This window comes from Castor canadensis, chromosome 7, assembly GCF_047511655.1.
Source record: "Castor canadensis chromosome 7, mCasCan1.hap1v2, whole genome shotgun sequence".
Lineage (NCBI taxonomy): Eukaryota > Metazoa > Chordata > Mammalia > Rodentia > Castoridae > Castor > Castor canadensis.
The window spans coordinates 56995744-57010017 of NC_133392.1; the positions used below are offsets into that span (position 1 = coordinate 56995744).

Genomic DNA, 14274 nt, shown 5'->3' on the forward strand with positions numbered 1-14274 from the left:
CCAACCTTCACTCACAGAGCATAAGTCTCAGAATAACTGTTGCCTAATGCATAAGCCCAATGGGTGGAGAATACCATGAAGATATACTAGTAGAATGGAGAGATTGCACAATACAGATATGGATCCCCAGTACGGTCCCAGAGGCCTCCTATAAAACACAATAGAAGGAAACAAAAACAACTAACACTTTTGGTAGATAGTTCTTTATCACATCTGATCTGACTCAGTGCCTGAAGATGACACACTACTGAGTAAGGTATTTAGATCTGTATTCATGAAGACATCCCATTCTTGTTCCCTTGGGTTTGGGTTGAGTGGTTGTCCATTCACTGTTAGAAAATTGCCTTTACTGATGTTAGAAAGGGAAACATGTAGAGTTCATCTGCATACCTGACATGCTACCACCATCAGCAACTGCAGGGCAGGGAGGGTAGGGTAAGGATGCAGGGAATTGGTAGTAGACAGGTGATTCCTTCTTTCTGCAAAGCTCAGAGTAACAGATTCTTGCTTCCAGGCTCTCTATGATTCTCGGTGACAAAAGGCAATTTAATGAAAACATGGGTATGAGACATTCAGCCATTCTACCTAAATTCCTCCCTTTGTCTACTCGCTGGAATTTGAAACTCCTGTTATTCTCCTGAGACCCCTTTTCTCTGGGCCCATACTATAAGGAAACACTTCCTCCATTCTAAAACCAGGGAATTCAGATATGATCTAAAGCCAGAGTTGTTTGACAACTAAGGACAGCAGCTTTTCTCTCACAAGCCACGGGATATTGGACATGCAGTGACTGGAAGTCACATCTCTGAGTTATTGCTCCTGGATGGAATGTTTAATGGTGCTGCCCAGGAAATGTCAGGACATTGGCTCAGCCTCCAGGCAGAAACAGACTCTTCTTGCCAAGATTGCTTTTAGTTCCACTTCCACCCCCCGAGTGAGCATGGCAAACTGATCAAGGCAGAGAGAATGCTGTTGTCAGAGAAATATGGCCTCCTGGGGCCCAAGAGAGACTGACACAGAGAGGAAACACCACACCAGCATTTTCATTAGCAAAGAGGCAGAATATGTTTGGCATAACTGAAGACATGGTCTTTCATAAGAATCAAGCAATAAAGATTTTATATTTGCAGGATGCACTTTGAGAAAGTTTAGAAACAAATTGAGACTTAGCAATAAGCAAATAAGCAAAAAGCAATTGAGTCCTGAAAGAAAAAAATGACAATAATTTAGGAGATCAGACAACTCCTGTCCTCACAGGAGTTATACCAAGTGAGGATCATCATCAGTCCAAAGATAAAGAAGCCAAGATGAATGTTCCAATCATATTCTATGACTTCTCTGGAGTATGTATCCAGATAGTTTCAGAATAGTAATTTACAATATTCATAAAATACTAAGCTAAAGAACAACTTTTGAACTACACAGATATGACTGTTTTGAACAACACAGATATGACTGTTTTGAACTACATAGATATGATTGTCTAATGCCCAAGCCTAATGCCATCATAGACCCCCAAATGGTCATTTAAACTAAGAATTTAGTTCTATCAGATACATTTACTTGGGTGTGAGAAATAATGTGTAAATTTATCCTTTCTGGATTGTAATGTGTATAACCATAAAAGAGTGAGAATGAAATTGACAATTAGAAACACATAGACTACTCAAGAATTCATTAAACCACCTTTTTTTACCCACCCAAGACACAAACCACAAAACATAACACAAAATGCATAATTGATACTTTAATTTTTATTGCTTTAACCTAACATGGTTTATCAGTTGAGCAAATTAGTAATGAACTACAAAGTGAAATAAGTTGAAATGAAAGTAAAATATAATCATACTATATAATTTCAAAAGAAACCCAGTGTTGTTACAGGTATGAAATAGTGCAATTGAAAACATAATGAAAAAATATCAGTTGATTCAGTTACACACAAAAGGCATGCAGAAATATCAAACCAGGAGTATTTGGGCTTCTATATCAATGTCATAGCATACTAAAGAACTTTCTATTCCTGGATAAATGATTCATTTTTATTGATAAGTGAAATTGACTTTAAAGTAAATATAAACCAGAAAGAGCTACAGTGCTTTTTGCCAAATTTTATAGCCAAAGCACAAGACTGCTTTCAACTGTCCATTACAGTAATAGAGAGTTCACTAGCTTCATTGTAACTCAACACAGCAAGGTGAGATGCATAAGCAAGATGGTCTGAAATATCTCAAATGTCACTAACTTAAGTTCCCAATGTATTGCTATAATAAACTTAACTATTAATGATTGATTACTTCTATTTCATCCCAAACTATCTTAGTTTAAAGTTGCCATCATCCTGAATTATAATGTGTATATTACATGCAAAGATGTCGTTAAGTGTAAGCTTTCAAGTCATTGTTTGTAAAACTACATAAAGTAAGTGATTATTTTCACCAAGGTATTATGGAAATAAAAGCATAATCAAAACAGAAAGCAAGGGCATCTGGAAATCTTTCACTGGAAGTTTTAATTCATATTTAATCATCCAATTTGCTCAGGAAAATTTTCTTTTAAGCCTCAACTACTGGGTAGTAAATTGGGCATAAAATACATCTACTTTTATTTTCTGGGACTTAGTCACAGATATGAGTGAGAATTCATTGTACTATCATTCAGGGCATTTTCTTTGGAGGGAATATATTATACAAGAAAAAATTTGAACACCACCAAGTAGCACATCTTAACCCTGTAAGACAACTGCTGAAATTATTAATTTATATTCCCATGAATATACTGTATATCAACATATTAGAATAGAGAGTTCTATTAACCTAAGATTTGGCAAGCGATGGAACTTTTCTCTACAATATTTTTTAAAATTAATTTTACATTTAAAGCCTCAGAACGAAGGAAAGTTCTGTTTAATTCAGAGCATGAACTCACAACTCAGACAAGACTCTTCCCTCTATGAGTAAACACTCCAGTCCATGGCTGATGTTAGAGCACAAGTCGAGGAAAGCCATTATCTAAGTTGTCCTCTCAATTAATACCAAAGGGATGTTCAGATAATCTGCAAAGAAGGGAAACCAATGTGACATGCCAAGGGTTGGCCTGGGATCTCATAATCCATGGCTGTGTGAATAGAAAAAGAAGTGTCCACAGGATTTTGGTGTAACTATTGAAATGTTTAGAGATGTCACAGCCTATCAAGACCAAATAATCAGCATTAAACAAAAACATCCTTCTGGAAAATGTCAAGGTTAGAAAACTTCAGAACTAGGAAATGTCTCATTTGAAATGGAGACACAAAGACTACTCTGCTAATAATCTTTAAGTCGTGTTTGCATATATCTTACCTAAAGAAGATTTTTAGACAGAATTATTTTAAGTTCGAGTCTTTTTAAATGAGAATTTCCTTCTTGAGAAATTTCTTTTCCTACACTTAAGAACAGAGACCATTGTGACAATCAGATACACAAGAGTCAAGTCTCAAACACATTATAGTTTGAGGAAACACTTGTGACTTTACCATACGAAGTATCAGAAAGTCATTTAACTTCCAGAGCCTGAAATGTAGAAGATTATCCTGCACCATGGCAAGAAGAAGACCTCCTGTTGACTCTAGAGAGAAGGATTACATGAAGGTACAGGACTAAGTTTACCTGCCATTAGGCAAATACACTGCACACGTGAGGCCTCCATAAAGAGGTAAACATACCAGGCACCAGTGACTTGCATCTGCAGTCCTAGCTACTTGTGAGTCTCTCAGTTAGAGCTCCACATAGGCAGATAATTCGTGAGAAACTAGAGCAAAATGGACTGAAGTTGTGGCTCAAACTGTAGAGCACCTGCTTTGCGAGTGTGAAGCCCTGAGTCAAACCCTGGTCCCACCAAAAAAGAGAAAAAAAAAGGACACATGTTTGCTACAGTATGAATACATTTAAAATACAGGAGAACTTTACATATTTCAATAATATTTGGCCAACTGTCTCTTGAAATCCATAACTTTAAACACAGAGGGACACATCAGCATTGAAAGAGTGAAGAGATGATTTTAAAAATGTTTTTCACTAACCAATGCGGAACATGCGCTGACATAGGCATTTCTATTGAAGCTCTCTCTTCCATGGTAATAAAAGCAAATTGGCCAAGGCTATTCTTTCATTTGAGATCACATAGACAAAATATCTACTTCCTATATGCCTGGTACACTACGTTCAGTTACTAGAGGTAAGATTATGCAGCTGATAATTTATAAACTCTTATCTGCTTTGAATGATGCGGGATACGTTTTACTTAGACATTTTTAAAGCTTTTATTCTTTTTTCCTCTGACATAGTAAACCAAACAGGATTTGAAATGTATATCTTTATTATCAATTGACAAACTTAAACTCATTTTCCAAGAAATCTGGATGGTGTGGTGGCTAAAAGTTCATAGTCTGATGTGCAATAAACCAAATTTGAAGACCAGTGAGGCTTTGACAAGATTCTTAATTTGATTCAACCTCAGTTTCCTTAGCTGTGGAATAGAGCTAATAATATAATCTCCCATAAGGTTACTGAGAGTACTAAATGAGATAATAGTAACATTTAACACAGAGTTGGCAGAGGGCAAAGGCCATTGTTTTGTTTTCTGGTGTATCCTCAGAACATAAAACTGTGTTTGGAATATCATGATTATTCAACAAATAGCTGTTAAATAGATATATATGTGATTATTCTGATGGACTTTGATATTGGGAAGAAATTCACCCACCATCAGCCAGGAGAATGGCTGAATTTGTTCCTTAACTTAGAAACAAAATACTCCTCCAAATTTATGTAGATCATCTTTTGCCTCCAACATTACTGTGCCTAATACCAAACAGGAATTGTCTCATCCTATTTTTAAAATGTCCCTTAGAATAAATCTACCTAATCCACACAGAGGCAAAAACTCTCTCCTGTCCTGACCACCATCAATAAAAGTAATCTACTTTTGCATCTACTGCTCACATTCCCTGCTCTACTCTGGCACTTTCTTATCCATATCCCTTCAGAAATACTCTTTCCTTACTCCTGTTTTTTTCTCACTTGCCAAACTCTTTTTGGAAGCAAATTCACATGTTGTTTTACTACAAGTCAGTGGAGACCATGGTATACCATAATGCAGCTTTCAGCCATGAATCCTCTCATCCCAGGATAGATACAAGGGTTAGCCCCTCAGACTACTACTGACTAAAGAAAGGATTCTGATCCAGGTGAGTTCCATGTGGAGACAGTTGTCTTAATCACTATTAATTATCTTCTTTTGAGATACTCAGGGATACTCCTACGTAACTCTGTTAAGGGAAAATATTCACATGTAAATTAACTAATATTTTAAACTATTTTGCATTTTGTTTTAATAGAAAATATGTTCTTGTTTATGTGACTTTGTTAAAAATGGGAAAAATGAATTTAAAAATTTAGTTCTACTTTTCTTTGTCTTTCTCTTTTAGATGTCTATGATAGACATGAAAACTTGATAAGGTTTCATTTAGTTACATACATCTAGTTTGAATAGTATCCATGTTTTCTTCCTTAATTTTACCCAAAGGCCAAAATGAAGACTCTTAAACTACTTCATTTGTAGAAGCTTTTTGCATTAGGCCTTCCTTGTAGCAAAATATTAATAGTAAGCATATCATAATAATATGGAAAGAGTCATAAAAGAAGAAATAGGGTTTTTCTCTGAATAAATGTTGTTTCCTCAAATGTGGTATATGAAAACAACATCTCAGATTGCAGATATTTTCCTAGTTTACTAAACAAGAATTATTAATATAATATACAAGTTATATTCTTTTAACTGGATGCCATAAACTTTCTGCTAAGCGAAACAAGTATTTCTGACTTTACAAACAATATAATGGATATTTGATCCATAAATATACAATACACAGGCTGTCTTGGCAAAGGACAAGCTAATGAAAGTACAAATTTTATTCAAATTGGGATTCTGGTGCCAATTTTTCCCACTCAGAGAATCACTTATAATAATATTGAAACAGACTGGCAATTCTGCAATAAGTTCACTAGAGAATGGTCGATATTACTAGGAAAAGTCTCAGCTCTGATTCTACTCACTTTGCTACTGTATAGAAATCTGTCTCCATGGGAACCATAATCCCTAGCATAGAAATGTGACACCAAAAAGGATAATAATGTTTTGGGGAGTAGAAAGACTAAAGAAATTATTCTGCTGGAAATTAAAATGTAAAATTTAAACTAAAACCTTGAATATTAATCAATTTATATGTAGGATAGATGCCTGAGCAGATTAAAGATGGAAGAAAGAAATTTTTGGTGCAGGGAATAAGAGGAAAAGACAGAAGATGGGGTAATTGGCTGGGGTGGATCTGACCACATCATTCTGATAGAGGACCATAGTATAGGTAAATACTAACCTCACAGGTGAGTGAGTTGAGATGATCACTCTGAAAATGAAGGCTTAGAAAGCCATTGAAGAACCTTTTCCCATTGTCATGGAATATTCTATTCAGCCACTCATTATTGAATTTAGGAACATTATTAGGTTTGAAGGTCTAAATCTGACATTAAGTTGTATATTCACAATTTTAGCTATGTTACAACAGTAGGATTTGAAAACTGACCTTCTTGGAAGGTGAAGGACCTTAAGAGTAGACCTCTCTGTGCCACTACTGGAGTCCCTTATTCCCTGTACAGAAAGGATTTTATAGGGAACATATGGCATATTGATACAAAGTTAAGAGTGTTTCAAAAGTCAGAAGGTACTCATATAAAGACTCCATTGCATTTTCTAACACATTTATAAGTATCATTCATAAGAGAAACAGAAAGGAAAATTTAAATTAGCTTAGAAATTTGATGTTTTATTTTTTCCTGGCTTATTCAAGAACTATAAAGGAATTCCACTAGACAGAAATATAATCTAATAAATTTCATTTGCAATAAATGAATGCAATTTATATTTCTCACATTTTATGTTTGATGAAAACCATTCAGTTTTTCTAAATAGAAGAAAAATCTTTAGTGGATTATGATTTCATGGAAATGCTCAAAGTTATTCTAATTCTAGTCTACCATTTGTCAGTAATGCAGGTGGCTAAATAAGAGATGAAACTGTCCTTGTAGGTGGTGTAAAACTTCAACCCACTCCCAAGTAATTTTTTTCTATGTAAATGAACTTAAATTGATTTTACTAAAAGAGAAAGATGAATTCATTAGGATCAAGCAAATGTATCATCAGCGAATGCAACAATTTCTGTGATGAGAGTCCTAAAGGTGCATAAAGGGACCACCATATTATCAGTCCAATCAGAACATTTCCATCAGAAGAAAGATCTAAATATAAATAGATCCAATACAACCAGGCTAATTGAGCTCTTACTATGCTTTACAATCCAAAAATTTGTTAATGTCTTTACTGCTACTTTTTCTTTAATGCTATCAGCAGATTTCAATCACACTAACCCTTAAAATATTATGCACTGAAGGAATTTACTCAGGTTAACAGATCTCTTTCTCTACATTATGCATCTTTTGTTTTACTACAGCTTTGAAAAGTTAAACTTTTCATTGTTTTATTTAATCATATTTGTTTCCTTTGAACTAAGCTAAAAATCTACCTATATCAAATAAAAGAATTTATTCATATTTCATTTTTGGTAAGGATTTACTTTTTAAAGAAAGACATGAAAGTTGTTTAGTAATTGTACAAATTAAACCTATTCATATTCTTTCAGCATCCAATATCAAATTCTAAATTGCAACACGTAGAAAGATGATATAAGGTCAAATGGACTTTAGACGTTCTAAGTGAGACTCAAGATTCTTGTGCATGTGTCTCCAAGAGCTAAGATATACAGCTAGTACATTGGTGACTGTTGAAAATTCATTTGTCAACAAAGTTTAAATTCATGTTTCTATGTGAGAGGATATGCCACAGTTGCTCTACAGTGAGAACAGAGAACAATGGTAGTATTTCAACAAAAGATGTTCCCTATTTGCTTCAATTGTCTAGAGTCTCAAAATCAGAATGATCTGAATTGCCTAATTTCCCTCTTCAGTGCTTTTACTTCTAGGGAGTGGTCTTTGTTCAGAATAACTAAAGTGGGCAAATCTTTAGTGCAAAAGAGTGGAATTAATTTCCTTCAGCTCCTCAATCCAGTATTTTGGAAGAATGAAATACTTCATAATAATAAAATGAAGTTAATATTTCCCTCATAATTATTAATGGCCTGTTGAATAGATTTTCTTTTCCTATTTCATTTTATCAAGATACCATAAATGTCATGCTCTAAACTTATGCCTTCTTTTCCCCCTTTATTATTTCTTATGTTTCATGCATTCTTTTTTCCAAACCAGTCCTCCTGATAGCAACTGATATTGCTATGTGCAAATTGTATTTCATCAATCTAAAGTGACATGATTGTTGAAATCACTCATCAATGACAATGCTGTACAAGTGAGGAGATATAATTATAGTACCATTTTTATCAATAGTAGAATAGGGAATGAATCCTTAAAAAAATATATGAATGAAAACCCTATGAGTGAAACTTAAACTTAACTCCTCCAAAAAGATTATGGAAAACACAGCATGAAAAGGGGAGAGAGAGAGAGAGAAAAAGAGTGAGAAAGAGAGAGAGAGAGAGAGAGAGAGAAGTACACTTAATACACTAGACCCTGACTAGATTCTGAGACTATTAGGAAATTCATGATGAGCTCAACTATGGATGTGCACAAGTGTTAGACTTAGAAAATGACTCCCGTGACTTTTATTCAAAAGTTACTAAAATCACTCCAGCTACATTGCTATTAACTCTGCTCACAGTTCAATAGTACAATTCATAGAGTTATATTTTACTCAATGCCAAAAGGATTTTCAAACTGGCCTTTTCTTAAGTACAATTGCAAACAGATACAAATGGTGATTGCAGAACTCTGTGAGGTTATGATAATAAGCTTACTCTGGGATATATTTCAGTATGTCATTTCCCTAACAGGTGATAACTCTTCTTTTACATATGTATTTTCATGGACAGAGAAAGTACAGAATTGCTGAACAGAATGGAAACCTGAAAGGTATATATGTGGCATCAGTGCTCACTATAACTTTTATAAGGTTAATAAGTATTTTGTTAATAATAAAGCTGACCTTCAAAATCCAGTGAGTATTTTACTCAAATTTGGTTAGTTTAGACTACCCCATTGACAAATGGATACAGATATCTTTGTCTTATAACAGGAATTACACATTTCTATCAGGTTAGGTTGGTTAAAGAAGGCATGGAGGTTCAATGGGAAAATATTTTACAAAGTCTTTTGCTTCCATTGAAAAACAAGTCAATAGCTCATATCAGGGTTTTCATTCACAATGAGAAGAGTGAATGTCCTCTAACTATTACAGATAAACAGGATTCACTTGTGTCTCCAGTGTTCATTTGATAATGAATATAATATATTCCCTGTGGTGGGATACCTGAAGGTCTCAGTCACTCAACAAGCATGCACGGATTAACTATTAGGTGCTGGCAGTACAGAGATGACATGATCCCAAATATATGTTGCTTAAATTGGTTTAGTCCCCAAGTTTTATGTTATTTGTTATTTGTAAGTTACACTTTGAAACTTAGTGAAATTACAGAACTAATCAAGTGTAAAATAAAGCATTGTGGTTAGCCAGGATTTTATAAGACAGGCACTAGAGCAGAATAGGTGGTTTCAGTAGATTTGTCTTCCTCTAAATTCACTCATGACTTGCACTGGATGGATTTTCTTCTTTGCTGAGCCTCGTCTGACAGCTGCACAAGTTTCTTCTGGCTTTTCTCTTTTAATCAAGGGTTTCTTTGCTGGAGCCTTCATTCTCCACATCACTACCGGGTGCCGGGGCCCAGCAGGACTCTGGATTCGGATGATCTTGGTGGAGGCAATGTAAGACATTTTCACCGTTTGCACTACAGCATTCATTAGGTTTTTGGCTGCTTGGATCAGGGAGGTGACACTGTCCAACTGCAGGAATAAAGAAGAAAGAGCTACTATTCACAAATGCAATTGGGAATGTAAATAGATTTAAAGACATGGAAGCTGAAAAACACCACCTAATTTCAACCCAGAAATGAATCAATTCTCATCTATATTCTTTTGCATAATTAGCTCCATCATTTCATCTTACTATTTTTGATAGTTTATCTGTCTATTCATACATCCCTATTGCATCTTCTAAGATGATATCTTAGAGGGATTAATTTCTTTCTCATGGTTTATGGCAAATCATAAATTCTTCAATATACAAATCAATTTAATATTATATTATATTGGTTCTACTTTCTTGGTGTCGCTTTTTTTCAGTGAGTATTAATACTAGGCTTTTTCTGTAAGACAGTACTACTGCAATGAAATCTATGTTATATTTAAATAATTACATAAGAACAACAACAGAAAGCTTTTCCTCCCAGTTAGAATAAAATTAAGGTAAATACCACACACTGATGTCGGTGTAGACAAGCACATAACCATTCGCTTTCATAAATATTTCTTAAATAATTATACCTAAAAGGGTCTCTTTTTAAACTCTTATTCTATTATTCAATCTGTTAATACAGACAGAAGCAAAGCTATATAGTCAAATAAAACTGAGTTTAAATTTCAGGTCTCCCATTTGATAACTTGGAGAAATGATTTAACCATTTTGATTCTAGTTTCTTCAGTGATTAAATGGCAAAAAATGTTCATAAAAGGTAGAGTAATGCATGTAAATAAACTATTAGAGTGCCAAAAATTTTTTGTTATTAAAACATAATTTCCTTCATTACCTATGAAGACTAACAAATTGCTGAATGATGAAGAAGCAATAAAGAATTTTTTTCCCAAAGAATCTTGTTTATTATATTTTCTGGATTGTTCATAAAAACAATCTGAGAGAAAATTGGAATGATATTCCTAGAATCTTGCAAAATACTTAGACTAAGCCAAGCTGATTCATTTTTATACAATCAATGTCTCTTTCATTATTTTAGTTTGGAAGACTGTCATCAACAGCCAAGTCATATGGGAAGATGTGCCTCCACTGTCCCTGTCTGATGTGTGCTGTCAGGGATGAGACTCAAACATGACTCTGTAGTTACTAACATCCATCAGCAGCTGCCTGGCCTAAGAATCACCTTTGCTGTTCAAGAAGTCTCGTCTCATATACAGAATAAATGAGTGAAGCAAAGCAGGAAGCTGAGCTTATGTGCCTCGGGCAGTGGTCTAGCTGACTGCTTCCTGGGAAGAAAATTTAATTAGCTCCATTATATGCCAAACCTGAAATCCTTGAAGAGGTAATACCAAAAGATATGTAATTTGGAAGGCAGTAATATTTGGCAACTACACATCTGTACATCTTTTTTCTTATCGAACCCAGAAATGTAAAATCTGTGTACATGGAAGGAATGTCAAGTGTTTTACAAGCTTTAAACAGGAATTTATGAAGCACTCATATGTGTTTTGGAGGACACTTAGAATTTCCGATTCTGTGCACAGCTAAAAAAAATACTGTTCTGAACAGAACACCAACCCAGTTATTAAATTACTCAGTTGCAAGCTAAAATCTTCCTTTTAGTAATTAATAATTTTTATTAAAAGCCTCCTGGAGCACAGTTAGACTTGGAAAGTATATTCCAACCCAACCAGAGAAAGAAGCAAGTTTTCTGAAGAGTGAAATGATATTGGATGACTTGGTAATGGCCTCCCTCAACCATGAGAACACTGGGTTTGTCCTGAGGATCTGTACCACTATATCGTTCATAAAGGAAGATCCTAGGGACAATCTGTCATTTAGGATTTCACCAGTGGCTTTGACCTTCCCACCCTAAAACTTACATTCTTTTACCTTATTTTGATGCTGTAATCTTATCATGTATAGACTGTATCCATTTCATCTCTTTTGGCTTTTCCATGTCAGTGATATCTACAGACAAGCAGTCTATGGAGGTTGTTCAAGTTCAATCCACACTTCACCATGTGGAAATTGCTTTCTCTTCTTTCCTCACTTAATCAGCAAATCCCTACCTGTGCTATTGTGATCTCCTATTCTGGCCTCTGACAAATCCTTTGATTTTTAAAAACCTAAATGGCTACAGTAAAATCTTCTTCTCTGCATGATTCAGAAAAAACCACAGTACAAATTATTCCTTGAGAAGAGCATGAAAACTAGTTTTTCAGACAGATTAGGACAATTGCTCAAAGAATACTGTTATTTTATGAGGAAAGCTTCTAAGACACTCTATGAAGATATTTTAGGTCTGAGAACCATATGTGCTAAGATGCATAACTCTCAACTATTAGACAAATCACAGGCTACAGAAGAAATGGACAAGGACAAGCCTGGCTAATGATAGGGAATTTTGTTCAATGCCTGAGCAGTATCTATGCCCTAGTCATAGAGAATAACTGCAGAATTTAATGTCTGCAGAAAATTATTACAAATCCTTTTATCCAGGTCTTACTTTAATGAAAACTCATTTAAGGGAAGGATTCAATAGAATCCTCTGTATAAAGACAAAGGCAAATTTGAGTGTACTACTTTGAGGTCTGTATTCCACTTATTGAACAAAATTTTCTGAACTTCACAAATGTTCCTGTGCAAGACACGAATATTGATTTATTCCCAAGGCCTGGGAGAGCAAACCAACCAGACTGTAAAACTCAGGTTCATAAAATCTCTATTACAAATCACTTTCATTAACTGAAAATTCTTCTAAAATATATATCTTGAAAAGTTTCCCATAGAGGAGGCTCTTTTCTGTAACATCTGATCTAGATGGAGTATTTTTTATGAATAATAATAATTATTATTATTCATGATAATATCTTCTACATCTCTTACACATCATGCAGTCATATGTAAATATTTGAATGCATACAGACTTATAGCAACTTCCCTCCAATCCTTACAGAAAAAGGTACAAGATTTTAAATGACTTCAAATATCATTGTGACCAAAATCAAAGGTTTCTTTTCTAGATTAAATCCATGCCTACCACTTCAGTAAAATTGACACTGGTGATTTGTGTTTATTTTCATAACTCTGGTATTCTATCAAAATCCTGAGAATAATGGTCTACTGGTATCATAAGAAGCTGCTTGGTATTATCTATGCCCAAACATAAATTAGTAGGTTCTGCCTCATTTAATTAGAGATGAACAGTAAGTGATAATGTGTTGGTGATACTGGGATTTGAACTCAAGGCCTTGTGTTTGCTAGGCAGGTGCTCCACCACTTCTTTTCAAAGTAAAGGATTATGTTTAATAAGTTAACTATTATTCTAATTATAAGATGTGTTTTGTACACTACACAAATAATGCCCAGATAAGTAGAGTCCTATTCAATATTATCATTCTGCATGGATATCAAGTTTATTTTATTATCATGTCTTTTCTGTGCTTTGTGGTATACAGTTATAAAAATGTTTTCAGATAAAAGATTTGCTCCTACATAAAACCATATCAACAGTTTTTTACTGTGGAAAAAATACATTTAACCACAATAAAAGGTATCTTCTTTTTTTCTCAGACAGTGCCAATATTTTGTCCTTGTAACCAATATATAGAGAATATCTGGATCTTTCTGGAAGAACCAATACTAATTATCTGTGATGTAAGTCCTTGACAACTGTGTCAATTTGGAATGTCTGCTAGAAAACTCTTGCCAAAATTGTATTGTAATATTGAGAGCCAAGAGAAACATTCAGAAACTCATGCAAGACATACCTTCTTTTGATTTTGAACACTTATCACCTCTATATGTAAAAACACCTGAACAACTCATACTCACATAATACTGCTCTAACTCCCCATATAAGAAGTGTGCTTTGCATGTGAATTCTAAGCTTAAATGAACTGCACTCCCATTGATACAGAGCTCACATTTTTGTACCTGGGGATAGCATAGTTTCCCAAAGCCTGTGTGAATTGCCATGCTAATCATTTCTGCAGGGACTCCTGCTACGAGAAAAAACAGATCACCTGGAAAGCTATATTTCCTGTTGTATACACATTTTGGCAAACTGGTTTCCAGGGTAGTCTATGACATTTTTGTGAATCCTAATGTTTACCTGAACTCAAAGATCCCTGGTTGATATATATTATGCCTCCACAAAGCAATATTTTGAAATGCATATGTGTGGACTTTGGTTCTAGGTACAACAGCTTATAATAATTGTTATTATCTATTGTATGCTATTGGAAATTAACTCACAGCAACACTATGAAGAAAGTATTATTATTATCTTCATTTTAA

General features: G+C 34.4%; 1 protein-coding gene across 4 annotated transcripts in view; it reads right to left on the reverse strand.

Annotated features, from left to right (window-relative positions):
• Positions 1 to 1739: 1739 nt before the first annotated feature.
• Positions 1740 to 14274, reverse strand: part of Ctnna3 (catenin alpha 3) — a 1740232-nt gene continuing 1727697 nt past the window's right edge. For all 4 annotated transcript variants that reach the window (XM_074078977.1, XM_074078976.1, XM_074078978.1 and 1 more), the window contains one exon: positions 1740 to 10004. In XM_074078977.1, the coding sequence (XP_073935078.1) occupies positions 9717 to 10004 (288 nt within the window). In that variant the 3' untranslated portion in view covers positions 1740 to 9716. The remainder of the gene's footprint in view (positions 10005 to 14274) is intronic.